Below are 26,991 nucleotides of genomic sequence, written 5' to 3' on the forward strand. Positions count from 1 at the left end.
AAATATAATGTCGATATAGGACTCATTTTACTGTGGATACTTTTGTACCTGTTTCCTCCAGTATCTTCACAAGGTCTGTTTGTACAGATGAACATGGTAGCTTCAGGCGTTTGGAAATTGCTCCCAAGGATGAACCAGACTTGTGGAGGTCTACAATTTTTTTTTTTCCTGAGGTCTTGGCTGATTTCTTTTCATTTTCCCATGTTGTCAAGGAAAGAGGCACTGAGTTTGAAGGTAGGCCTTGAAATACATCCACAGGTACACCTCCAATTGACTCAAATGATGTCAATTAGCCTATCAGAAGCTTCTAAAGCATGACATCATTTTCTGGAATTTTCCAAGCTATTTAAAGGCACAGTCAACTTAGTGTATGTGAACTTCTGACCCACTGGAATTGTGATACAGTGAATTAATGTCTGAAACAATTGTTGGAAAAATTACTTGTCATGCACAAGGTAGATGTCTTAACCGACTTGCCAAAACTATAGTTTGTTAACAAGACATTTGTGAAGTGGTTGAAAAGAGTTTTAATGACTCCAACCAACCTAAGTGTATGTAAACTTCCGACTTCAACTCTATCTGGCCAAAGGCAAATGCTGTAACAGAGCAGGTTTCTGTATGTCAATAGAATGTTATCGATCATCTGTATGGCATATTGATTAGCTAGCTGTACCAGGGTGGGAGTTTCATCCAATAGTGTTATACAGTAGAATGCTACATCGCTATAGTGGAAAGCTATTATAGAAATGTGTGCTTGAAAGCTATTTCAGTACTTTGTGTGAATGCTGGTGTTCTACACCTGAGTGTACAAAATATTAGGAACACCTTCCTGATATTGAGTTGCACCCCCTTTTGCCCTCAGAACAGCCTCAGTTCGCTGGGTCATGGACCACAAGGTGTCGAAAAGCGTTCCACAGGGATACTGGCCCATGTTGACTCCAATGCTTCCCGCAGATGTCAAGTTGGCTGGATGTCCTTTGAGTGGTGGACCATTCTTGATACACACAGGAAACTGTTGCATGTGAAAAACTCAGCAGCGTTGCAGTTCTTGACACTCAAACCGGAGCGCCTACTACCATTCCCCGTTCAAAGGCACTTCAATATTTTGTCTTGCCCGTTCACCCTCTGAATGGTGCCCACACAATCCATGTCTGAATTGTCTCAAGACTTAAAAATCCTCCTTTTGTCTCTTCCCTTCATAGACACAGGTGACATCAATAAGGGATTATAGCTTTCACCGAGTCAGTATGTGATGGGAAGAGCAGGTGTTCCTAATGTTTTGTACACTCAATGTAGTTGTGTGTTAAAGTGTGAATGTTTTTTGGACTTTGATCATGAAAGCTAAATAATAATAGGTAGGTTTGTTACTGTGGTGCTGTTTGTAAGATTTTCCCATGTTCTATGAAAATAAAGTGTCATTTTTTATTTTTTTTTAAATGTTGAAAGTCTAGAGGGAAGGGATAAGGGTTGTTAAGATAAATATATTTGCTACTTTCCATTGTCCATACTAATATCATTGCTACGTTCTAATTGGTATGCGTTTAAGTTGGAATTGCAAGAGAAACCGAAAAAGTACCAGCATGTGAATTCAATAATGTCTTCATTATGAAAGCCATTCACATCACAGTGCGTGACATGACGGATGATATAGATACTGGCGTCACCATAACAACCACCAGGCGTCAGTATCAGCGCAAGCAAGGATAAACATCAAGGGTGTGTTCGTAAATTCACTTTGGCTGGTTATTTTGGGTGTTCGTAAATTCAATCTGGAGTGCCAGAGTGCGCTCAGACTGCATCTGGGCGTTCATAAATTTGTTACGCTCTCGGAGCGTTCAGACAGGACACTGGATGCTTTGGCTAGTAGTCAAGTATCCAAGCTAACTGACTATAATTGGCTAGATTGCTAGCTACTTCCAGATACAAATGAAAGAACACCTCACTCTAACCATTTTACTCGTCATAGCATAGCAGAGCAGATTGGGGGGTTTTCATGTTATCTAGAGCGTTTGTGACTAACTGCTGCTGGCAACAATTTCATAGTTTTTTTGCCAATGTCTACCGACCGGTAATATTCAATGGGTGTTGCACGTTCGTAAATTCATCAGTTATTTAGTGATTTGGCACTAACGAGAGTGCTCTGAAATTGGAGTAGATGGCCCTTATGAATTTACGAACGCGCCCGAGAGTGCTCTGAAATCTGAGTTGATTGCCACAGTGAATATACAAGCGCACCCCTACTCCGATTTCAGTACCTGAGCGCAGAATAATTAGCGAATGAATTTATGAACGCACACCACCTGTTGAATATTACAGGTATCAGGAAATGTCGGCAAAAAGACGTTATTAAATTGTTGCCAGCAGCACAGTTACAGTCACCAACTCTCTAGATGACATGAGAACAGTTTAACCTGCTCTGCTAAGGCGAGAGAGAGAACTAAATTTACGAACGCACAGAACGCACTCTGGCACTCCAGAGCGAATTTACGAACACACCCCAAGTTGATCGGGAGGCAGCGGCAGGTAGGCGACGTGATAAAATAACGTGATAATGTGTGCAAATATTTTGAGCTACTATTCGTGGATATTGCGTTTACTTTATAAAAACGTATCTGATTAATACGGGGTACTCATGAACTGACTCACTAGCCTATGTTATCATTGTTCAAGGTGAATTTTTCCTACTGTAGTAGTAAATAAAGTCGTTGGCAACTTGGCATCCAGTGCATAGTTGACAGCATATTTGAGAGAAAGTTCAAATGATTGTCTTACTAGTGGTCATGTCAGCTCTTATGTCATGTTTATGCCATTGTTAGGCTATTTCCATGTCTCCCACTGAAGAAAAGGTGTGTGTGTACTGTGTTCAGAGACATTTAAAGGAAAATACAATAAACCAGTGGAGGCTGCTGAGGGGAGCAAGGCACATAATAATGGCTGGAAAGGAGCTAATGGAATGGCATCTTACACATGGAACCCATATTTGATACCATTCCACCTATTCCGCTCCAGCCATTACCACGAGCCTGTCCTCCCCAATTAAGGTGCCACCAACCTCCTGTGCAATAAACAGTCATTTTTGTGTTATGCTTCAGCAACTCACATATCCATGGCTACCCGGATGGTGCAACTCGCTCAGCCCAAACCCAACCTGCTCCGATTCCCCGACCGGTACTGCCACACAAACACACACACACACACACACTGACTGACTGACTGACAGACTGACTGACTGATTCTTTTCCTTCCAGACGGTCAGTCTACTGGCTAGATGAACTCCCACCTGAAAGAAATGGCTCCACCACCGCGTTGGGTAAGATCACCCCACTCTCTTTCTGTCCCTTTTTCACTCTCTCTTTCTGTCTCTATTTATTTGTTATTTATTTTACCTTTATTTAACTAGGCAAGTCAGTTAGGAACAAATTATTATTTTCAATGACGGACTAGGAACAGTGGGTTAACTGCCTTGTTCAGGGGAAGAACGACAGATTTTTACCTTGTCAGCTCGGGGATTCGATCTTGCAACCTTTCGGTTACTAGCCCAACGCTCTATGATGTTTGTGTTGTGGATAATTTACTTGATCACCTTTTTAATGTTATTGTTGTAGAGTTGACGCCCCACTGGTCCCAGCTGTGTGGCAGGAAGCGGCTTAATTCTGGGTTTGAACAAAGCAGGTAACACTTCATAATGTTGTACAGTATGTTAATGATGTGTATAATGCACGATGACTCTCCTCTTCCCTTTCCAGGTCATCTCCCCAATGGGAGGTCAGTGTAGCAGCTTTGAGTGCCTATCCATCCAATAGAGTGTGTTATCTGGCTTTGCCCCGCCTCCCCACCGTAGGCTGGGAACCTGACCGCCCCCTACTGGCCTCCGTGAGCACCACACACACACACACCTAAATGTATAACCCTCTCTATCTGTGTCTCTCTGCATATATCTATCTGTCTTGTGCTCTCTCTCTCTCTCTTTATTTTTGTATATTTTTTTTTAGCAGACTGCAGTAGCCAGTCCTAGGGTCTGCCAGTTGGCCTGTCCCAAGTGGAGGCAGGGTCTCTATTCGCCCAAGACCTCACTGGCACCCCCTCACCCAGCTGCAACCTCCTCCCAACTACAGCTCCTCGCCAGTTAGACACTTAGGATACCTCGTATTTACCTCAGACAGTAACGTTTAGTAACGGCCACCCAACTACATTGCAAAGTAAATGTGGTGTTCATTTTTAGCCTGAAAATTGTCGCTACTCTATCTACATCTGACTCGCACACACTCTCTCCATTACTCTCTGTCTCCTTCCACCTCCCCACCACACCTCCCCTCTCCCAGTCCCTAAGTCTGACCACCCCCAGTATGCCCAGGACCGTCCAGTCAGCTGGCCAGTGCCGGGGCCAGTGAGGAAGGCAGTAACCAGTGAGAGGGTGCAGGTCCTTTCACAGCCCAACCAGCAGAAGGCGCTGTTCCAAGGCTACAACCCGTACACGGTTACCCTAGCTGCACGCTCCGCTAGCGCCTCGCCGCACCTACAGGTGAGCTGTGTTTCTCTCATTTACTCATTTATTTAAATCATTGAATAAAAATGTCATTAGTTTCTCTGTCTGTTTGTTACAGGAGCTTTGTCTGCCCATGCCACGGAAATGCAAGGCCAAATAGACGAATGCATCTCATCTCACACCTCTACAGTACCTCCGGCTGCCTCTTCTTCAGATACTCTGTCTCCTGTACAGCATGTCTATGTCCCTGATCACCACTGCTCCATAATAAAGACCCTCTATGATATCATTGAGACATGTTGCTGGGTCTTTGTTCTGGTCCAACGGGACCACTGGCTTTAGAAGGTGGATTGTTTAGTGCTGTGATGTTCAACAGCGGGCTGTTCATTCAACTGAAGTGGCTTTTACTATTACCAAAGGAGAGTTGTCACGGACCTAGAACATTCCAACGCACATTACATACATAAAGCGAAAACCACCTGAATGTAAAAGTGTACCTTATATATTTTAGTGTGTAATTGTAGTATGTGACAGATGTAGGAAACCTGAAAAAGGATGTAATATATTTAATGAATATTCCCTCTCCTGTTAACCCTCTACTGAACATACAGTTGAAGTCGGAAGTTTACATACACTTAGGTTGGAGTCATTAACTTGTTTTTGGTGTCTTCCCTGTGGCTCAGTTGGTAGAGCATGGTGTGTGCAACGCCAGCATGGTGTGTGCAACGCCAGGGTTGTGGGTTCGATTCCCACGGGGTCCAGTACCAAAACACAAAAAACAAAAAATCATGAAATGTATGCATTCACTACTGTAAGTTGCTCTGGATAAGAGCGTCTGCTAAATGACTAAAATGTTTTTCAACCACTCCACAAATTTCTTGTTAACAAACTATAGTTTTGGCAAGTCGGTTAGGACGTCTACTTGGTGCATGACACAAGTAATTTTTCCAACAATTGTTTACAGACAGATTATTTAACTTATAATTCACTGTATCACATTTCCAGTGGGTCAGAAGTTTACATACACTAAGTTGACTATGCCTTAGAACAGCTTGGAAAGTTCCAGAAAATTGTCATGGCTTTAGAAGCCTCTGATAGGCTAATTGACATAATTTGAGTCAATTAGAGGTGTACCTGTGGATGTATTTCAAGGCCTACATTCAAACTCAGTGCCTCTTTGCTTGACATCATGGGAAAATCAAAAGATTTCAGCCAAGACCTCAGAAAAAAATTGTAGACCTCCACAAGTCTGGTTCATCCTTGGGAGCAACTTACAAACTCCTGAAGGTACCACATTCATCTGTACAAACAATAGTATGCAAGTATAAACACCATGGGACCACGCAGCCGTCATACCGCTCAGGAAGGAGATGCATTCTGTCTCTTAGAGATGAACGTACTTTGGTGCGAAAAGTGCAAATCAATCCCAGAACAACCGCAAAGGACCATGTGAAGATGCTGGAGGAAACAGGTACAAAAGTATCTATAGCCACAGTAAAACGAGTCCTATAACAACATGACCTGAAAGGCCGCTCAGCAAGGAACAAGCCACTGCTCCAAAACCGCCATAAAAAAGCCAAAACACGGTTTGCAACTGCACATGGGGACAAATATCGTACTTCTTGGAGAAATGTCCTCTGGTCTGATGAAACAAAAATAGAACTGTTTGGCCATAATGACCATCATTATGTCTGGAGGAAAAAGGGGGATGCTTGCAAGCCGAAGAACACCATCCCAACCGTGAAGCACGGGGGAGGCAGCATCATGTTGTGGGGGTGCTTTGCTGCAGGAGGAACTGGTGCACTTCACAAAATAGATGGCATCATGAGGAAGGGAAATTATGTGGAAATATTGAAGCAACATCTCAAGACATCAGTCAGGAAGTTAAAGCTTGGTCGCAAATGGGTCTTCCAAATGGACAGTGACCCCAAGCATACTTCCAAGTTGTGGCAAAATGGCTTAAGGACAACAAAGTCAAGGTATTGGAGTGGCCATCACAAAGCCCTGACCTCAATCCTATAGAAAATGTGTGGGCAGAACTGAAAAAGCATGTGCGAGCAAGGAGGCCTGCAAACCTGACTCAATTATACCAGTTCTGTCAGGAGGAATGGGCCAAAATTCACCCAACTTATTGTGGGAAGCTTGTGGAAGGCCACCTGAAACGTTTGACCCAAGTTAAACAATTCAAAGGCAATGCTACCAAATACTAATTGAGTGTATGTAAACTTGTGACCCAGTGGGAATGTGATTTTTTAGCCCTTTTTCTCCCAGTTTCATGGTATCCAATTGGTAGTTACAGTCTTGTCTTGTCGCTACAACTCCCATACAAACTCAGGAGAGGCAAAGGTCGAGAGTCCTCCAAAACACAACCCAACTAGGCTGCACTGCTTCTTGACACAATGCCCACTTAACCCAGAAGCCAGCCACACCAATGTGTCAGAGGAAACACTGTAAATCTGGCAACCATGTCAGCATGCACTGTGCCCGGCCGCCAAAGGAGTCGATAGTGCACGATGGGAGAAGGACATCCCTGCCGGCCAAACCCTCCCCTAGCCCAGACGACACTGGGCCAATTGTGCGCCGCCCCATGGGTTTACCGGTCGTGGCCGGCTCCTGACAGAGCCTAGACTCAAACCCAGAATCTCTAGTGGCACAGCTAGCACTGCGATGCAGTACCTTAGACCACTGCGCCACTCGGGAGGCCCAGATACATTTCATTCTTTTGCATGTTTAAAGCTGCAACGTAACTTTTTGGGCAACCCAACAAAATGCACATAGAAATATGAGTTATAGATCTGCCATTCTCATTGAAAGCAAGTCTAAGAAGCGGTATATCTGTTCTATGTGCAATATTTCTATGCTTTCCGTTTTTAAGTTGAATTTTTCCATCTTTTACTTTGCAGTTCGGCTACTTTTCATTGCAATATCATGCTCAATGAAAGACATGTAATTTGATGTAAAATGATGGCCTTGGTCAATGTTTTTTCCAACATAACCACTGACGTTTACAGGCAATGGACACAGGGACATTTGATGAGCAAAGGGAGCCTAATGGATCAGTTGGATCATACCGTCTGATAGTGAGGACAGTCAGCTTGAGGACAGTGACAGTGAAGAAGAATGCACCCCAGAATCTGGTTGGATAGGCAGTGAAATACTAGGTTATGGCCAACTTGTATTTTCTTAGGAAAAGAGTGCTTGTTTCTCCTATATTTCACTTAATACATGTTCTGTATCTGATTTTCCTTTGTGTTTTAGCCTACCTTTATGGCACAGCGTTGCCCTGAGGCAACAAAAACGATGACTAATTTATGCTGCAATAGTTTATGTGTCCTGGGGCTAGGGTCAGTCTGTTAAATCTGAAGTATTTCTCTTGTCTTATCCGGTGTCCTGTGTGAATTTAAGTATGCTCCCTCTAATTGTCTAATTCTCTCTCTGTCTCTCTTTCTCTCTTCTTTCGGAGGACCTGAGCCCTAGGACCATGCCTTAGGACTACTTGGCCTGATGACTCCTTGCTGTCCCCAGTACACCTGGTCGTGCTGCTGCTCCAGTTTCAACTGTTCTGCCTGCGGCTATGGAACCCTGACCTGTTCACCGGACGTGCTACCTTGTCCCAGACCTGCTGTTTTCAACTCTCTCTTTCTACCGCACCTGCTGTCTCTAACTCTGAATCATCGGCTATGAAAAGCCAACTGACATTTATTCCTGAGGTGCTGACCTGCTGCACCCTCTACAACCACTGTGATTATTATAGTTTGACCCTGCTGGTCATCTATGAACGTTTGAACATCTTGGCCATGTACTGTTATAATCTCCACCCTGCACAGCCAGAAGAGGACCAGCCACCCCTCAGAGCCTGGTTCCTCTCTAGGTTTCTTCCTAGGTGCTGGCCTTTCTAGGGAGTTTTTCCTAGCCACCGTGCTTCTACATCTGCACTGCTTGCTGTTTGGGGTTTTAGGCTGGGTTTCTGTATAGCACTTTGTGACATTGGCTGATGTAAAAAGGGCTTTATAAATAAATGTGATTGATTGATATGGGTGTGGGGGGTAAAAGTCGTTTATTTATATATTATCAGAAAACCTACATCTTCCATGACCCATCTCAATTACCTTGCATCTTTTCTCTTTTTTTTCTGGATGTTGCTGCAACACCGCTTTATCTCTTCATCCTCTGACTCCACCCTGCGGGCTGGTTCACTTTTCTTTTCACAAGAGTTCTGACGTCAGCTCTGGGGAGTGGAGAGTGTAAACGCACACACGCCTTTAGTTGGAAAAAGTAGCCCATTCTCAACTTTCCGTAAAGAAAACGATTTCAGAATTTTTTTTCTTCCGTTATCTCCGCTTGCGTTTGGACAATGCGCGACCCACACATGTCCGTGTGTTGACAGCGCAGGACACTCTGTTTGTGTGGTGTATACTACAGTTGCGTCTTTCCCCGACTCACCTATAGAGCGTAGGCTTAAACAGGTAGGCCAGGTAGGCTACGGGAGCGAAATCCGGAAGAACAAGCACATCTGATTGTTCACACTATTTTTCTCTTACCTCTGCAACTGAACTTCTCCCAATAACGTGTATGCAGTTTTGATAATTCTTCTTCTGAGAAAGTAGAAGTGTGAAGATGACGGAACTACCAGTTCACAAGAAAAATATGCTGATTCTAGTTGATGTTTTCTGTGTGGTTGTCGGTAAGTGCCCTATTTCTCTCTCTCCAACAATATGGCTGATATAACATTCTTTGTTGACATACCCAAGGAGACAACTCGCGCTCTCTGCCGTCTATACATGCGCAATGCAATAGGGTAGCACCCTCCACCGATAAATCAATAAAATATTTGTTTATGTATAGTTGTTTATTGGGTAAATGCTGGATAAGACTGGGATGGTGGGGGACTTTGTAAACAATGTTTAGGCAGGCTACACACACGCCACAGGCCAAAGCCCAGCATGCCGGACACTTTCCATTAAAGGCCAGTCATAAGAACATGTGTTTTGTGTTACACACACACAGACAGACACAACGCAATAGTATTGTAATAGGAAGAGAGTCAGCATAGCTCATGTTATATCTTGTTTAATGGATTCTGTCATTGTCTGTCAGCACATTACAGGTGGTCACAGTGCCTGGTGGAGTGGTGTAACATTGATCTGTATTGATTCAAATACTGTAGATTGTATGATAGTCATCAGTCATCATGGGTTAGTAACACAAAATGCCAATTCACATTTACTATGATTTTAAGTTCACAATTTCCCAGTTACAATTAATTTATGATGACCATTTAAAAATGGTGTGTGTGTGTGTGCACGCGCATGCGTAACAGAACACCTGTTCTTCTGACTGGTCTTCCATGGAAAGTGTCCTGCTTGTTGGGCTTTTCCCTATTGTTTCCTGTGTGTGTGTGTGTGTGTGTGTGTGTGTGTGTGTGTGTGTGTGTGTGTGTGTGTGTGTGTGTGTGTGTGTGTGTGTGTGTGTGTGTGTGTGGAGCCGGGGTTTGCATGTTCGGACTTGTACTGGACTCTCAATACTACAGGATCTGGGGTTTAGAATAGACATTTGGGTGGACAGTCTCCTTCCCCCTCTATCTCCCATCTTTCCTTCTTCATCCCTTTCTTTCTTCCCCCTATCCCCCACTCTTGGTCTTCCTCCCCCACTCCCTTGCTCTCTTTCTCTCATGGTATTTAGTGAGTGAGAGAGTAGGGTTGTTTAACAGTTAAGCTGGTCCTTGTTAACAGACGACATCACCTCGTGGCATAACCATGTTTGTTGACAGTCTCAGAGGGCTGTGTGTCTGGACCTGGGGTCTGACATTCCCGAGTGGCGCAGCGGTCTAAGGCACTGATTCTCAGTGCTAGAGGCGTCACTACAGACCCTGGGATCGATTCCAGGCTGTATCACAACTGGCCGTGATTGGGAGTCCCATAGGGCGGCACACAATTGTCCCAGCGTCGTCCGGGTTAGGGGTTGGCAGTCATTGTAAATATTTAACTGACTTGCCTAGTTAAATAAAGGTTTAAAAAAATACATTTAAACAACGATGAAAGTAACCATGTTTGTTGACAGACTCAGAGGCCTGTGTGTCTGGGCCTGGGGTCTGACGACAGTAACCATGTTTGTTGACAGAGTCAGAGGCCTGTGTGTCTGGGCCTGGGGTCTGACGACAGTAAATCACTCTTTCTCTTTTCTTCTTTCAATATTTCCTCCCTCAATCTCTCCGGTTGCTTATTTTTCTTTCATCTCTCCTGCCTCTCTCTCTCTCTCTCTCTCTCTCTCTCTCTCGATAGTGGTCTCTGGGGGTAGCAGTAATCAGTCTACAATTAGTGACAAGAAAACGATTGGGATTTTTTTTATTCCCAGTTCAGATAAGAGTGATACAGGGTTGTGTTTTTGTTGGTGTGCGTGTGCATACTTGTGTGTTTTGTTAGCGTGTGTGTGTTCGTAGGCCATAGCCCAGCTTCCTCACTGTGTCATTAATATAGTAGGAATGTGCTGAGTCGACAAACTGGATCTGATCTGACAAAGCTTTTCCTCAATCCTCTTTCTTTCTCTCCCTCTCTCATTCTCCCATCCCTCTTTCTCTCCCTCGCTCATTCTCCCATCCCTCTTTCTCTCCCTCGCTCATTCTCCCATCCCTCTTTCTCTCCCTCTCTCATTCTCCCATCCCTCTTTCTCTCCCTCTCTCATTCTCCCATCCCTCTTTCTCTCCCTCTCTCATTCTCCCATCCCTCTTTCTCTCCCTCTCTCATTCTCCCATCCCTCTTTCTCTCCCTCTCTCATTCTCCCAACCCTCTTTCTCTCCCTCTCATTCTCCCATCCCTCTTTCTCTCCCTCTCTCATTCTCCCATCCCTCTTTCTCTCCCTCTCTCATTCTCCCAACCCTCTTTCTCTCCCTTTCTCATTCTCCCATCCCTCTTTCTCTCCCTCTCTCATTCTCCCATCCCTCTTTCTCTCCCTCTCTCATTCTCCCAACCCTCTTTCTCTCCCTCTCTCATTCTCCCATCCCTCTTTCTCTCCCTCTCTCATTCTCCCAACCCTCTTTCTCTCCCTCTCTCATTCTCCCATCCCTCTTTTACTCCCTCTCTCATTCTCCCATCCCTCTTTCTCTCCCTCTCTCATTCTCCCATCCCTCTTTCTCTCCCTCTCTCATTCTCCCATCCCTCTTTCTCTCCCTCTCTCATTCTCCCATCCCTCTTTCTCTCCCTCTCTCATTCTCCCATCCCTCTTTCTCTCCCTCTCTCATTCTCCCATCCCTCTTTCTCTCCCTCTCTCATTCTCCCATCCCTCTTTCTCTCCCTCTCTCATTCTCCCATCCCTCTTTCTCTCCCTCTCATTCTCCCATCCCTCTTTCTCTCCCTCTCTCATTCTCCCATCCCTCTTTCTCTCCCTCTCTCATTCTCCCATCCCTCTTTCTCTCCCTCGCTCATTCTCCCATCCCTCTTTCTCTCCCTCGCTCATTCTCCCATCCCTCTTTCTCTCCCTCTCTCATTCTCCCATCCCTCTTTCTCTCCCTCTCTCATTCTCCCATCCCTCTTTCTCTCCCTCTCTCATTCTCCCATCCCTCTTTCTCTCCCTCTCTCATTCTCCCATCCCTCTTTCTCTCCCTCTCTCATTCTCCCATCCCCCTTTCTCTCCCTCTCTCATTCTCCCATCCCCCTTTCTCTCCCTCTCTTTCTCCCATCCCCCTTTCTCTCCCTCTCTCATTCTCCCATCCCTCTTTCTCTCCCTCTCTCATTCTCCCATCCCTCTTTCTCTCCCTCTCTCATTCTCCCATCCCTCTTTTACTCCCTCTCTCATTCTCCCATCCCTCTTTCTCTCCCTCTCTCTATCCTCTTTCTCTCTGTTTAACTCTTGTCTCCTCTCCTTTGCCTTGTTATCACTGCAGACAAAGAAACTTTATACACACACACACACACACACACACACACACACACACACACCCAGAGGCACATTGAGTTATTTCTGCAACACACTCTTTTAACAAAAATACCAACCAAATGCCACCCAAACCAAGCAATCTGCTGCTATATGCATAACAAAAGGGCCTAACGTATCCATCATTTAATTTGGACCTTTAGATCGTTCAATACTGACTGGTGATTGTGTGAATGGGACAGATTGCTGTTGTAAGACCCTCTGGAAGAATCGGATTGGCAGACAATGATCATGTTCATTCTAAGGGTCGTTCTAAGGAATCAAAATTAATATAGTTTCACATTGTGTCAATGTTTTTCACTTTCTTCCCAGAAGTTTGCTGTGATGGGGGGGGGGGGGTCACAGTCCTTTAAAAACCTTGGGTCATCAAACTTTCTCTGGAAGTGAACATGAGACCTAAGACAGCTGCAGTTGCTCTAAGTTCTTACTGTTATTTATGTGACTTGGGGTTAGAAGAGCATCTGCATCGAACTATAGACTGATACCAACTGTTGTTGTCTTAGTTTGTTATCAGTTAGATTTTCTGGGTTTCGCGCACAACTAGAGTTAGAAGATACTCTGCTGCTGTTTAACTGACTCTCTCTCTCACACACACCATCTCTCTGTGCCAACTATGTGTGTGTGAGAGAGAGGGGGGTTATTGACTTTTCCTGTGTGGAAAATAACCAGGATTCTGACAGTACTGCGGGATTACTACAGCCATAGAGTACTGATCCTCTTCCTGCTCTGTCTCCCTATTGGAATCTCTCTATTGTCTAGATTTGATCAATTTGTGTGTGTGTGTGTGTGTGTGTGTGTTGTAGGACAGTGGAGTTGTGTACGTTTTTTGGCGTCTAGTCTGGAGAATAACAGGAACACTTCTTAGGTTCCTCCTTCCTGTGAGGTCAGAGGTCAGGAGGAAGTTGATCATGTGTCATATCTCACCAGACATTCCTCCATGTTTGTTTTCTCTGGGAGTCATCTGGAACTTTCTATCTAGCCAGATGAGAATGTGAAACAATGTTATCCCCTCTTCTTCTTTCTCTCTGACCGCGCTGCCCATTCTGTTACTGAAGACCGACCCCCTCGGCCAAGATAACTGCGGGGGGTTAAAGAAGACGGACTATGGACTCTGCTTCCTGTATCTGCCCATGCACAGCCCTCTGAGTCTGTGCAACATCGCTGTTCTTCCTACATCGCTGAGGAAGGTCAAGATGTGTGCTACAAACTCACCTCTTCCGAAGAGAATGCTTGAATCAGTTTTCCTTTGGGTTCATTAAAACATCTCCAGTACCACTGGATCCCAGGTACGGGTTGTCACCAGTTCTGTTAAAATATATGCCATTCAGCAGGGTTGAATGGTTAAAAATCAGTTCCAGATTCACTGTTACCACGTTATCTTAATAGTGTTGGTTTTCAATCTTTCATCTATTTATTCACACACTCCCCTTTCTCCTTCCTTGTTTTATCAAATCCAGCTCAGCCCACTCTCTGGAGAGAGGAACAATCTTGGTTCAACTCAACCCTTGGCTACAATAACACTGTAGCAGAAACCTTACTGGAATAAAACTGGAGATGACTACAATTCTACGTGTGTTTATTTCTCTGACACTGCAGCAGAGTGCTACACACATGCGCACTTCATCCTCACCCTAACCACTACTCTCCAGAGAGCTGTCTTATCTAACTGTTATCCTAGAACCCTACAAAGTCATCATGACTTCAAAGTAAATACTAGTTAGTAAACTTCAAAGTGGCTGAGTGACCTAGCGGAATTGAGGTTGACAAAATAGTCACGCTGTTCATAAGCCGCTGATGAGTGACAATGTGAGCAGGGCGGGCGCCAGAACGAATCAGTTGGACTGGCATTTGATTTTTATAGGCGGGCCCGTTTTTTTCACGGGACCTCCAGTGTGCAAGCACTTGCACCTTCACACATTTTGTTAATGGGTGTTATGATAAAGACAGCTTGTGAGTTTCAAGTTTGGGGAAGCTTACATGTTATCCTACCATTTCTACCAGTTTTGATTATTTTAATACTGTGTACATTTTCGTGGAACAGTTTCATTTCAATAATAACGTTTTTCGTTTCTCAAAATTATTGTCACATGGTTAATCTTAATTTAAATAATACAAATCTAGAAGTTAAAATTAAACTAATGCAAGAGCACCAGCCTTTGCCATATGGACACAGCCTACACCGTGATCCATTGGAAGAAATGAGCGCATGGAACTAAGAGAGAACCTATAGGCCAATGCTGCAGTAGACTTATTTAACTAGGCAAGTCATTTAAGAACAAATTCCTATTTACAACGAGGCCTACCCAGGACGATGCTGGGCCCTATGTGACGCCCAATAACGGCCGGATGTGATGCAGCCATGATTCGAACCAGGTACTGCCTCCTGAGATGCAGTGACTTAGACCACTGCGCCACTCGGGAGCACCTATAACTTCCATCATCAACTAAGTAAAATACATAAGCCTAAATCTGACAAAAACAGTAGAAAATATCCTGGTGAAAAGTCAGGTTATTTCAATTGCATTAATCTCTACTCTGCCTGTCTGCTTCCCTTTCAATCAGTCAGTCAAATGTATTTATAAAGCCATTTTTACATCAGCCGATGTCACAAAGTGCTATACAGAAACCCAGCCTAAAACCCCAAACAGCAAGCAATGCAGATGTAGAAGCACGGTGGCTAGGAAAAACTCCCTACAAAGGCCAGAACCTAGGAAGAAACGTAGCGAGGAACCAGGCTCTGAGGTGTGGCCAGTTCTCTTCTGGCTGTGCCTATCTGTCTTGATTTGCGCAAAGTGTAATGAATTGTAACATTGTATCAACTCAGCATGTTGGTGTGCTCAGGCGTGCATGCTCACTCAACATTATCAGGACAGAAAATCAGCAATACTCACAGAGCACTCAAAACAAAAGACAATTACATTTTTTTTTAAAACACTTAAATTATGGTTATCAAATAAACCAAAACTTGTTTCTCACAAGTGTAGCAGGTTGTGAACTCTGCAAACAACGTTTCCACTCGGAGAATGAGTGGTAAATGACTAATACATGCGTTAACATAAATTAATGTAAACAAATGACGGGGATTAATGGTACAGTTACTAGGCCTAGTGGTTATATATGTAATGGGGAATTGATACAAGTAAACAATCGAAGGGCAAACAATTCACACAATTCTGGAGAGCTGATTGCATGCATTCTGGAGAAAGACGCCCATATCTCCGCAACACACCCTTTTCTTGTCTCAACATTTGAAATTATACTCAAGACACATTATAGATGCTTTACGCTAAGCCTATTGCCACACGCGCTGCCCAAATTGCTTGCTTCCGAAATAGGCATGGGCCTATGCACTTGTGATGTGAAACAATACACTGTTGTTTAAAAAAATAAGTTAATGATCAGCTAAGTCAAGCTGTCTGGTAAAGTATTTTCAATGATTTTATTTAGACAGGAGTAATTATAATTTTGGCAAAACATCAATTTACTTTAGGGGAAGCCAGAATCTGAACAGTGCAATGTGCACCCGCCAGTTTCCCTTTCTAATTCGCAAGTGGATGAAACCAGAGATCTGTATATAATGACGAGTTGCTCATGTCTCCTTCCAAACAATTTGAGTCGTTGTCCCAAAGGCAGGAATGCAGGCGACAAGCTAGGTCTGCATAATACAGAAAGTATTCAGACCCCTTCCCTTTTTCCACATTTTTGTTATGTTACAGCCTTATTCTAAAATTGATTACATGTAATGTTTTTCCTTATCAACCTACACACCATAACCAAAATGACAAAGCAAAAACAGGTTTTTTGAATTTTTTGCAAATGTAATAAAAATAAACACCTTATTTACATAAGTATTCAGACCCTTCACTATGAAACTTGAAATTGAGCTCAGGCGCATCCTGTTTCCGTTGATCATCCTTGAGATGTTTCTACAACTTGATTGGAGTTCACCTGTGTCAAATTCATTTCATTGGACATGATTTGCAAAGGCACACACCTGTCTATATAAGGTCCCACGGCATGTCAGAAAAAAATCAGGCCACGAGGTCGAAGGAATTGTCCATAGAGTTCCAAGACAGGATTGTGTCGAGGCACAGATCTAGGGAAGGGTACCAAAAAATGTCTGCAGCATTGAAGGTCCCCAAGAACACAGCGGCCTCCATCATTCTTAAATGGAAGAAGTTTGGATCCACCAAGACTCTTCCTAGAGCTGGACGCCCGGCCAAACCAATGAATCAGGGGAGAAGGGCCTTGGTGAGGGAGGTGACCAAGAACCCGATAGTCACTCTGACAGAGCTCTAGAGTTCCTCTGTGGAGATGGGAGAACCTTCCAGAAGAACAACCATCTCTACAGCACTCAGGCCTTTATGGTAGAGTGGCCAGACGGAAGCCACTCCTCAGTGAAAGGCACATGACAGCCCACTTGGAGTCAGAATCTCTGGTCTGATGAAACCAAGATTGAACACATTGGTCTGAATGCCAAGTGTCACGTCTGGAGGAAACCTGGCACCATCCCTATGGTGAAGCATGGTGGTGGCAGCATCATGCTGTGAGGATGTTTTTCAGGGGCAGGGACTGGTAGACTAGTCAGGATCGAGGGAAAGTTGAATGGAGCATAGGACAGAGAGATGCTTGATGAAAACCTGCTCCAGAGTGCTCAGACTCGGGTGAAGGTTCACCTTCCAACAAGACAACGACCCTAAGCACACAACCAAGACAACGCAGGAGTGGCTTCAGGACAAGTCCCTGAATGTCCTTGAGTGGCCCTGACTTGAACCCGATCGAACATCCCTGAAGAGAACTGAAAATATCTGTGCAGCAACACTCCCCATCCAACCTGATAGAGCTTGAGAGGATCTGCAGAGAAGAATGTGAGAAACTCCCCAAATACAGGTGCCAAGCTTGTAGCGTCATACCCAAGAAGACTTGAGGCTCCTATCGCTGCCAAAGGTGCTTCAACTAAGTACTGAGTAATGGGTCTGAATACTTATGTAAATGTGATATTTCAGTTTTTTATATTTAATACATTTGCAAAAAATTATTATTGCCTGTTTCATGCTTTCATGGGGTATTGTGTGTAGATTGATGAGGAAAAACATTTTTTTTAATCCATTTTAGAAATCCATTTTAGAATACGGCTGTAATGTAACTGTGGGAAAAGCCAAGGGGTCTGAATGATTTTCGAATGCACTTTATTATACCCATAGACAAACATTGGCAGTACAATGGCCTTACTGAAGAGCTCAGTGACTTTCAATGTGGCACTGTCATAGGACGCCACCTTTCCAAAAAGTCAGTTTGTCAAATTTCTGTAAGTGCTGTTATTGTGAAGTGGAAACGTCTGGGAGCAACAAAGGCTCAGCTGCAAAGTGGTAGGCCACACAAAGCACACATAACGGGACTGCCGAGTGCTGAAGCGTGTAAAAAAAATTGCCTGTCTTTGGTTGCAACACTCACTACCGAGTTCCAAACTGCCTGTGGAAGCAACGTCAGAACAAGAACTGTTTATCGGAAGCTTCCTGAAATGGGTTTCCATGACCGAGCAGCTGTATTTCTGTCTGTAATAAAGCCCTTTTGTGGGGGAGACTAATTCTGATTGGAAGGGCCTGGCTCCCAAGTGGGTGGGCCTATGCCCTCCCATGGCTGTTCCCTTGCTCAGTTATGTGATATCCATAGATTAGAGCCTTATGAATTTATTTCAATTGACTGGTTTCCTTCTATGAACTGTTACTCAGTAAAATCTTTGAAATTGTTGCATGTTGAGTTTTATGTTTTTGTTCAGTATATGACTGGTGGAAGTTCCGTTTGCATTAGGGGAGCATGTTGTCTAGTGACAGGGTTCATGAAAACAGGAAAAAAAATCATCAGGGTGTGTAAAACCATTGTCCTGTCAGATTTGAGTGTGTGTGTTTGCACACCATTGTGTTGTCAGTTGAGACAGTTTTATAGTCTATCCTGGTGCCAGTCTCTCTGCTCTGGTCTGTGAGTCACTGAACTATGGGGAGTGAGAGAGGGAGTGAAAGAAAGAGAGGGTGAGAGCAGGGGGGAGAGAGGTTTGAGTGCGGGAAAGAGAGGAGAAAGGTTAAAAGAAAAAGTCCATGGTCTCTTCCGTGAGAGATCAGTTTAAGGGAATTTCTCATGGTAACTTTGTATAATTAAATACACAATGAATGTCCCATTCTCTCTGTGTGTGTGTGTGCGGTGTGCGCGTGCACGCGCATGTGTGTGTCCCGTCCGGTAGTTGGCTCCCATGCCCTTGTCAGCAGGGCTCAGTGGTGAAAGTTTAAGGCTGTTACGCTGTTAGGCATATTTATGGTGATGGATGTGTGTGTGCGGGCATGACCATCAGAGTGCACACAGAGTATCTAAACCCAGAGGCCCAACGACGCAAAACTTCCAGGAACGCTTCGTGAAGCAGACTCGACAGACCAGACAGGGGTTTGGGAAGTCAATGGGAGAAGTGAGAAGTTCTTCCTTTGCTGCTAATGTTCACTAAATCGACCTAGATGTCTTAAGTAGCTGAACATGTTAATCCAACCTTGTGTGAAAGTGACAAACTGACATGTTTTCATTTTGGTGTAAAATAACTTTATATCTAAGAAGGGCCTTTTGATTTGACGGCCTGCTCATGCGCAGTTCGGAGCGAGACGTCCGTTAGACCCGATGAAGTTTCTCAGCTTAGCTAGCCAACGTTGCCATGACATCGCCTACAAGCGTGATTGGGGATTTCTATTGGAGAAGCAGTTTCTAGGCATCGTCATACTATACTATACTATACTTTGGAGGGCATGTGTGTCTGTGGTGTTAGCTAGCAGCTTCCTCCCCAGGGGACGGAGGTCACTGATATATTGCTGACCAATAAGTGCCTAGATGTGCCTTCACGTGCCCATGTTTTTTTCACAGTTCCTGTCTAGCTGATAGATGTAAACATGTCTATCAGAGCCTGTTGAGCTGCTTCTTGAACGTCAATCTCACCTAGGCCTATACGGAGACAAGTTCAGCACCGTGTTGATACTGTCTCCTTTGACCCACTCTGACACCCCTCCTCTCTCTCCCTCCTTCCCAGCGGCCCTTCCGTCAGCGGTCTTGACGTTAATGTTCAGCCCGTACCAGAGGGGTATCTACTGTGACGACGAGAGCATCAGATATCCTTACAGAAGAGACACCATCTCCCACAGGGCAATGGCTGCAGTCACCATCACCTCCTCCATAGTCATAGTAAGTTTGATGAACAACTTGATGGTTATGTACAAAATGGCACGCTATGGTACGAGTTGACCTCTGCTAATGCTATGAGTTTGCCTCTCTCTCCATAGATAACTACAGGAGAAGCGTACCTGGTGTACTCCAAGCGTCTCCACTCCAACTCTAACTTTAACCAGTACATGTCAGCTCTCTACAAGGTCAGTTGGAACACAGGCCATAGTTTTGGGCTGACAATATGTGGTCTTAGCTCGGATTGGCTAGCTGCCTCTTCCCAATTTCATTGGTTCGGGAAAGTGGTTAAATTGGCCTGTGCTGTGCCTCTACTAGGTGGTGGGGACCTTCCTGTTTGGAGCAGCTGTGAGCCAATCCCTGACTGACCTGGCCAAGTTCACCATCGGCAGGCCACGCCCTAACTTCCTGTCTGTGTGTAATCCCACGGTGTGTTCTGGGTACATGCTGCAACTCAACTGTACTGGCAACCCTCGAAACGTCACAGAGTCCAGGTGGGTGTATCTTTCTGTCCGTCTTTCTTCTCTTGCTATGTGATGCAATGTCAACATGTTTCTCTCTTCTGTGTTCCAGATTGTCGTTTTACTCCGGACACTCTGCCTTCGGGATGTACAGCATGCTGTTTCTAGCGGTGAGTGTTTTTATTTGTGTGAGTTTCATACACACGTGAGATGACGATTAATGTGTGTGTGTGTGTGTGTGTGTGCGTGTGTAGTTGTATGTGCAAGCACGTATGCAGGGGAAGTGGACTCGTCTGGTCAGACCCACAGTGCAGTTCTTCCTCGTGTCGTTTGCGCTGTACGTTGGATACACACGGGTTAGCGACTACAAACACCACTGGAGCGACGTACTGGTGGGACTGCTGCAGGGAACTCTCATCGCTGTGCTCAATGTGAGTGTGTGTGTAGGGGGTTGTAGGAGGTGTGTGTTTGTACATGTGCTGAACAATTAAACCGAAATGTCTGTTATTCTTTGGTTTTGGAACAACTAATTGACCGATGTCAGTTTAATTATTTTAATTCCATTTCAGGTTTTTTTTTTCTGTGAGGTCAATGTGCACATTGCACAGTTTCTCTAGAGATAAATCAGATCAAGCCCGAACTGTGCGACGTAGTAGGGAGTTGTAGTTTCCAGAAAATACATGATCTAAGTGATTGATAGTTGGTATTCAGCAGTCATAAAAAATGTGCCTTCTTTACTTTGATGAACTACTAAACAGTGATTTTGTCAGAAACCGTAGGCAGCAGCTCTATAAGAGATGAGATGATGACTTGGAATAAAATAATAAAGTAATCAAATAAAACAAATGTAATATACACAACAACCGAGATATTTTATTAAAGTAATGTGAATAAATTATGGCTAATAAGTGATGAGCAGTAATGGGCAGTCACTACCCTCATGGGACCTTTATTGTTTTATTCTGTGTTACAGCATTTAACCCACAATGCATTTACTGTTTAAAAAAAATAGTGACCAAAATCTAAAACATATATATATATTTTTTTTAAATAGTAAAAATAATTATTTTATTTTTGCATTTTCCAATTAAGAACATTCAAAACAAAAGTGAAAAGATATTAGACAACAATAGGACAAAGTAACAGACGAGCCTAACAAATTTTTTAAAATAATAATAATTATATATACAAACGTATAATAAAGAGTAAAATAATAATAATGAGACATTGGATCATATGGTCACCTGCCGTAAGCTACATATTATAAATTACGTGTGAAACATTATATAAGGATTGTATAGAGATTCAATCAATGTGATGTGGGGGGAGATTCTCCATATAGTCAATAAAAGGTTGCCAAATTCTGTAAAATGTCTTTAACTTATTCCTCAGGCAGTAAGTGATTTTCTCCAGTTGGATACAACTATTAACTTCCGATAGCCACATTGCAACTGGCAGGGAGGAATCCGATTTCCATTTCTTGGCAATCGCTAGCAATATTTCTGTTAGCTTTATAGTATGGCTTTGCCTAAGATTGGTGTTAGTATAGTTACCCAGTAGACAGACCTCCGGGTCTAAAGGGAATGCAACCCCGTGGATTGAGGATATGGTATCGCATACCCCCTGCCAGAAACCGTGTAGTTTTGAACACTGCCAAGTGGAATGGAGGAATGTTCCTTCATCTGAGCCACATCTAAAACATAGGGAGGAGATATCAGGGTTGAACTTGTGGAGTCTAGATGGGCTGATATAGAGCTGATGGAGGAAATTAAACTGGATCAGTCTATCTGGAGTTCAATGTGGATGTAACACCATCGCTGCATAGGTCACTCCGTAGACCCTCATCAAGATCAATACCCAGATCTTTTCCCCATCTAAGTCGGGGTTTGTCTAGCTCAGGCAGTGTTAGTCCTGACATAAGAGCATCGTAAACACGGGAAATGGTCCTGAATAGTGGTTGGGCTGCATGGCAGAGTTGTTCAATAGGTGACATCTTAGGTAGGTTCCATTGTTCAATAGGTGAAATCTTAGGTAGGTTCCATTGTCCCTTCAGAGTCACTCTAATAAAGTTTCGTAGCTGTAGGTAGCTAAAGAAGTCCCTGTTAGGCAAGTGGTATTTCTGTTTCAGCTGATCAAAATACATAACAACTCCCTCCTCATAACAGTGTTCCAGAAGAGTGATCCCCTTATCAGACCATGGTCTAAAGTTACTATTCTGGAAAAACATAGGGATCCATCTATTGTTCCATAAAGGGGTTTTAGGGGAAAGGAATCCCCCTCGTCTGAACAACTCATGCAGTTTGCACCATGCCAGGACATGGTATGATTTAAAGGATTGCTGGGATGATTTTATGTAATTATTTTTTCATAATCGACCTGAAACAGAACCGACCTCAAAAGGCACTAATCGCTCAGCACTACTGACTTTAAACTATCCTTTTCTCTCAGGTTTGCTACTTCTCTGATTTTTTTAAGCTCCGGCCCCCTCCTCGCTGCCCACGATCAGAAACGGCTGAAGACGAACACCTAGAGGCCAAACCTGGCCTGAACCCAGACACACAACTACACAACAACCACTACAACTACACAACTACTACAGCCTGAACACAGACTAACAACTACACTACCACTGCAACTACACAACAACCTCTACACAACAATCACGGCAACCGTGGGGTAGACAGGAATTTGTTGGTGGGTGGGCCTGTAGAAATATGGGTGGGCAATTTTTTTATTTTTATTAAAATGTTTTGTTGTTGGGGAAAGGAGATAACTTCCTGCAGTGTTGCCATGTGGCCAAGAGAGAAATGTACAGTTTTATAGCCGTCTATGAATTCTATCTGATGATGTTTGCATGTTTAGGTAAAAAGACGACAAAAAATTAGAGCCCGACCCGTATTGGATTTTTGGGTCCGATACCGATTTTGAGGGAGTGAAAAGTCACAGATTACTGACATATCTGCCGATATATTGGTTTTTTTAGAGGTTGAATGAAGGATCAACAGATACTCTAAATGATTATTTCTTAACTAAATATTATAGTTAACATTATTTAAGGACATTTTAATTGTGGTTTACAGGAGATCCACCAAAAAGCAGTTATATTCTCTATAAATACGACAGTGAATACAAAGCTTGTTTAGTTGACCTTCTTAGGTGCAACTTAAAAATGTCTATGGCAGTGGAAAAGAGGTATGAAAAAGTATTTGTGCTAAACCACCATAAGGGTGGTCATGTAAACAAACACTTTATGGTCAACCTTGCAATGAGAGTACGTTATGACGAGCACAAGCTAGCTGTTCATTACGACAATGTTTTCTTACAGAAACCATATTTACATAACACTGTTATTCAATATAAAATGTATTGGCTATACATTTCAACTGCAAATGGCATGCGCTGATGACTGAAAATATTTATGCATGCAAATTCTTGCTGCACTGGTTTTTGTCACACGTTCTAATTTCGCGAGCTAGTTAACATTAGCTACTTATCTCATAATGAATGCAAGCAGATGGCCTGAATGATAGACCTGCGCCAACTGTCTTGTTTTTTGCAGATTGCATATTTCAGAAAACTAACTAAATTAGCCCACTAGCTAACATAATAGGCCCTGACAGTATCGGTCTTCTTTTTGTATCAAGGACGAGTGTTCACTTTGGCGCCAGTCCAGTGTTGGCACATACGTAGCACAGATTGCTAGCTAGCTAGCTAAGTTTACTACCTTGCTGGCAAATAGCTAAGCTAACTACCTTGCTGCCTAGCTGGCCAGCTAACGTTAACAAAGTGAGAATGTGATGAGGACAGGGCTGCTTCCTTGGTGAAGTGTACTTTTAATTATTTACTTATGCTGGCTGTGGCAAGCTACTCACCGTCAAACTAACCATGTCTACTTTCTCTCACATTGTGGACTAGGGCTGAATGATGTTCAATGAGCAGCTGGTAGAGTGCCCTCTTTAGGCAACCACTGAAAATGGAGCAGACGTATTTGTTTATTCTATGTATATAATATGGGCACTTTATCTGTGGAATAAAGGCAGATAAAAAATATTTCTGTGAAAGGCTAATATCGGCCGATAATATCGGTCAACCGGTTTATCGGTCGGTCTCTACAAATAATGTCCCATTTGGAACACTGACAAGGAAATAGCAGTAATTTAAAAAAAAAATGATATCTAGAAAGAATATAGGTTTTTGATCCCAGTGGGGCCCACCCATGCCTACGCCCCTGCCGTGGGGCTGTTTGTGTGAGAGAAGTGTGTATATCAGTGTAGGCTCATTGTATTGGCTGGACTGGAATAAATGGAACGGTATCAAACACCTCCAAGCATATGGACACCACATGTTTGACTCTGTTTATTCCAGTCCAGTATTACAATGACCCTGTCCTCCGATAGCTTCTCCCACCAGCCGCCACTGGTGTATATATGAGAAGATGTGTATAACCACTCACATGCACATGCATTTAACTTTGTATTTTATTTTAATACAATGTACTAAAAGTATGGAGGATGAGACAGTTTTAGCAGAGAGAAATAATAGTGTAATTCCCTAGATTTCAATTATGCTAACAGGAAACACTGAAACAACTTTTTTATTTTATGATTCATTTATATTTCCTGTGCAGCAGCATCAACCAGGTTGTCTTCTTGGGATGTGTAGTTTCTTTGAGTGTCCTGTAGTTCTTTTTTAACCCACCCTCTAGTCTAGTTTGTATTTGTAAAAAATTTTTTTGTGTGTTTGTAATGCTTTGATCCCTTTGTTACCTACACTGGAGCTAACCCTCTCACACTTCATCCATCAAGACAGCGGTCTCCAAGCCTCATGCTGGGGAGCTAGTGGGCTGCAGGCCTTTGTTCCTGCCCACCACCAACCTACCTGATTTAACTAGTTGTTAAGACCTTGATTAGCTGAATCGGGTGGGTTAGTGTGCTCATCCTGTAGTTCTCCAGGAAGGGAGGAAGACCAATGGTCTGTGAAGTTCAATGTTAGGTCTACTGATACCTAGCATGTCTGTAGAAGACATGCATGTACAGTATATGGAATGTAAAACAGTTTTGCATAGATAATTACTTTCTGTTTATTTCTGTCATATCTCTAAGAATGTAATACCACTACTAGCCTACTGTAATGTTTTTTAAATGTAATTGACGCAACTTGTATTAGGTATTCCAGTTTATTATATATAAAGCTGTGTATAACCTGCCTGCTCGCATGGCAACACAGGTCCTGTAAGATCATGATGCCATGTGCTGCCTTTGAAATGTTGATGTTGACAATCATCAGTGTCAATGATTGAGTCACTCACTGAGATGTTCTCTGAAAAACACATTACACTTCTGCAAAGGGTTAATATATACACTATATGACCAAAAGTATATGGACACCTGCTCGTCCAACATCTCATTCCAAAATCATGGGCATTAATATGGAGTTGGTCCCCGCTTTGCTGCTATAACAGCCTCCAATCTTCTGGGAAGGCTTTCCACTAGATGTTGGAACATTGCTATGGAGACTTGCTTCCATTCAGCCACCAGCATTAGTCAGGTTGGGCACTAATGTTAGGAGATTATGCCCGGTTCGCAGTCGGTGTTCCAATTAACCCCAAAGATGTCTGATGGGGTTGAGGTCAGGGCTCTGTGCAGGCCAGTCAATTTCTTCCACAACGATCTCGACAAACCATTTCTGTATGGGCCTCGCTTTGTGCATGGGGGCATTGTCATGCTGAAACAGGAAAGGGCCTTCCCCAAACTGTTGCCACAAAGTTGGAAGCACAGAATCGTCTAGAATGTCATTGATTTCACTTCACTGGAATGGAAAAAACAGCCCCAGACAATTATTCCTCCTCCACCAACCTTTACAGTTGGCACTATGCATTGGGGCAGGTAGCATTCTCCTGGCATCCGTCAAACCCAGATTCATCCGTCGGACTGTCAGATGGTGAAGCGTGATTTATCACTCCAGAGAACACATTTCCACTGATCCAGAGTCCAATTGCAAGCTTTACACCACTCCAGCTGACGCTTGGCATTGCACATGGTGATCTTACACAGAACCCAAACTGGCTGCGCGCGTGCACCATCGTGCATAAATGTATTTTGTCCCCCCCACACCAAACGCGATCATGACACGCAGGTTAAAATATCAAAACAAACTCTGAACCAATTATATTAATTTGGGGACAGGTTGAAAAGCATTAAACATTTATGGCTAGTTAGCTTGCACGTGCTAGCTAATTTGTCCTATTTAGCTAGCTTGCTGTTGCTAGCTAATTTGTCCTGGGATATAAACATTAAGTTGTTATTTTACCTGAAATGCACAAGGTCCTCTACTCCGCCAATTAATCCACACATAAACGGTCAACCGACTCGTTTCTACTCTCTTCCTTCCAGCATTCTTCTCTTGACTTTATATTGCGATTGGCAACTTTCATAAATTAGGTGCATTACCGCCACTGACCTCGTTTGTCTTTCAGTCACCCATGTGGGTATAACCAATGAGCAGATGACATGTGCGTACCTCCTTCTATAAACCAATGAGGATATGGGAGAGGCAGGACTTGCAGCGCAATCTGCCTCAGAAATAGAACTGATTTCTATTTTAGCCCTTGGCAACGCAAATGATCGTTGGCGCGCATGAGCAGTGTGGGTGCAATAATTGAATAACATAGATTTCTAAATTTATTTTGCAACGCTCGCACACCCGATGCGAGTGGTGTAGTCAGCCTGTTAGGCTTGTGTGCGGCTGCTCAACCATGGAAACTCATTTCATGAAGCTCCAGACAAACAGTTTTTGTGCTGACGTTGTTTCTAGAGGCAGTTTGGAACGCGGTAGTGAATGTTGCAACCGAAGACAAGCGGTCACGTTCTGTGAGCTTGTGGCCTACCACTTCGTAGCTGAGCC

General features: G+C 43.6%; 2 protein-coding genes and 1 long non-coding RNA gene across 7 annotated transcripts; all 3 read left to right on the forward strand.

Annotated features, from left to right (window-relative positions):
• Nucleotides 1-306: 306 nt before the first annotated feature.
• Nucleotides 307-4,779, forward strand: LOC106574498 (testicular haploid expressed gene protein). Of its 5 annotated transcripts, none has more exons than XR_001321556.2 (7): nt 307-3,168; nt 3,249-3,310; nt 3,606-3,672; nt 3,747-3,873; nt 3,993-4,199; nt 4,323-4,522; nt 4,605-4,779. XR_001321556.2 is itself a non-coding variant. In XM_014150412.2 (7 exons), the coding sequence occupies exons 2-6, from the start codon at nt 3,107-3,109 to the stop codon at nt 4,128-4,130; spliced, it is 456 nt and encodes a 151-aa protein (XP_014005887.1). In that variant the 5' UTR covers nt 307-2,523; nt 3,093-3,106; the 3' UTR covers nt 4,131-4,522; nt 4,605-4,779. The 5 variants fall into 5 exon arrangements, 3 of the variants coding, with proteins under 3 accessions (XP_014005887.1, XP_014005888.1, XP_014005889.1); XM_014150412.2 differs by having other exon boundaries at nt 307-2,523; nt 3,093-3,168; nt 3,993-4,522; XM_014150413.2 differs by having other exon boundaries at nt 307-1,716; nt 3,093-3,168; nt 3,993-4,522.
• A 3,926-nt stretch (nt 4,780-8,705) lies between these two features.
• LOC106574497 (phospholipid phosphatase 2) lies at nt 8,706-25,356 on the forward strand. The gene is made up of 7 exons (XM_014150409.2): nt 8,706-9,170; nt 19,479-19,630; nt 19,729-19,815; nt 19,946-20,121; nt 20,201-20,258; nt 20,343-20,519; nt 22,537-25,356. The coding sequence occupies exons 1-7, from the start codon at nt 9,104-9,106 to the stop codon at nt 22,690-22,692; spliced, it is 873 nt and encodes a 290-aa protein (XP_014005884.1). The 5' UTR covers nt 8,706-9,103; the 3' UTR covers nt 22,693-25,356.
• LOC123727870 (uncharacterized) lies at nt 12,257-13,979 on the forward strand. Its single transcript, XR_006759817.1, has 2 exons — nt 12,257-13,701; nt 13,873-13,979. It is a non-coding gene; the product is annotated as an uncharacterized lncRNA (long non-coding RNA).
• Nucleotides 25,357-26,991: the final 1,635 nt, after the last annotated feature.

The sequence above is a fragment of the Salmo salar genome, chromosome ssa16, assembly GCF_905237065.1.
Source record: "Salmo salar chromosome ssa16, Ssal_v3.1, whole genome shotgun sequence".
Lineage (NCBI taxonomy): Eukaryota > Metazoa > Chordata > Actinopteri > Salmoniformes > Salmonidae > Salmo > Salmo salar.

Bases quoted from the DNA above. Each gene is read 5' to 3' on its own strand.
- LOC106574498 (XM_014150412.2), top strand. From the start codon at position 3,107: ATGGCTACCCGGATGGTGCAACTCGCTCAGCCCAAACCCAACCTGCTC. The intron at 3,673-3,746 runs GTAACACTTCAT...TTCCCTTTCCAG, and splicing joins TCTGGGTTTGAACAAAGCAG to GTCATCTCCCCAATGGGAGG. The intron at 3,874-3,992 runs GTGAGCACCACA...ATTTTTTTTTAG, and splicing joins ACCGCCCCCTACTGGCCTCC to CAGACTGCAGTAGCCAGTCC.
- LOC106574497 (XM_014150409.2), top strand. From the start codon at position 9,104: ATGACGGAACTACCAGTTCACAAGAAAAATATGCTGATTCTAGTTGAT. The intron at 9,171-19,478 runs GTAAGTGCCCTA...CCTCCTTCCCAG, and splicing joins TGTTTTCTGTGTGGTTGTCG to CGGCCCTTCCGTCAGCGGTC. The intron at 20,122-20,200 runs GTGGGTGTATCT...TCTGTGTTCCAG, and splicing joins CGAAACGTCACAGAGTCCAG to ATTGTCGTTTTACTCCGGAC.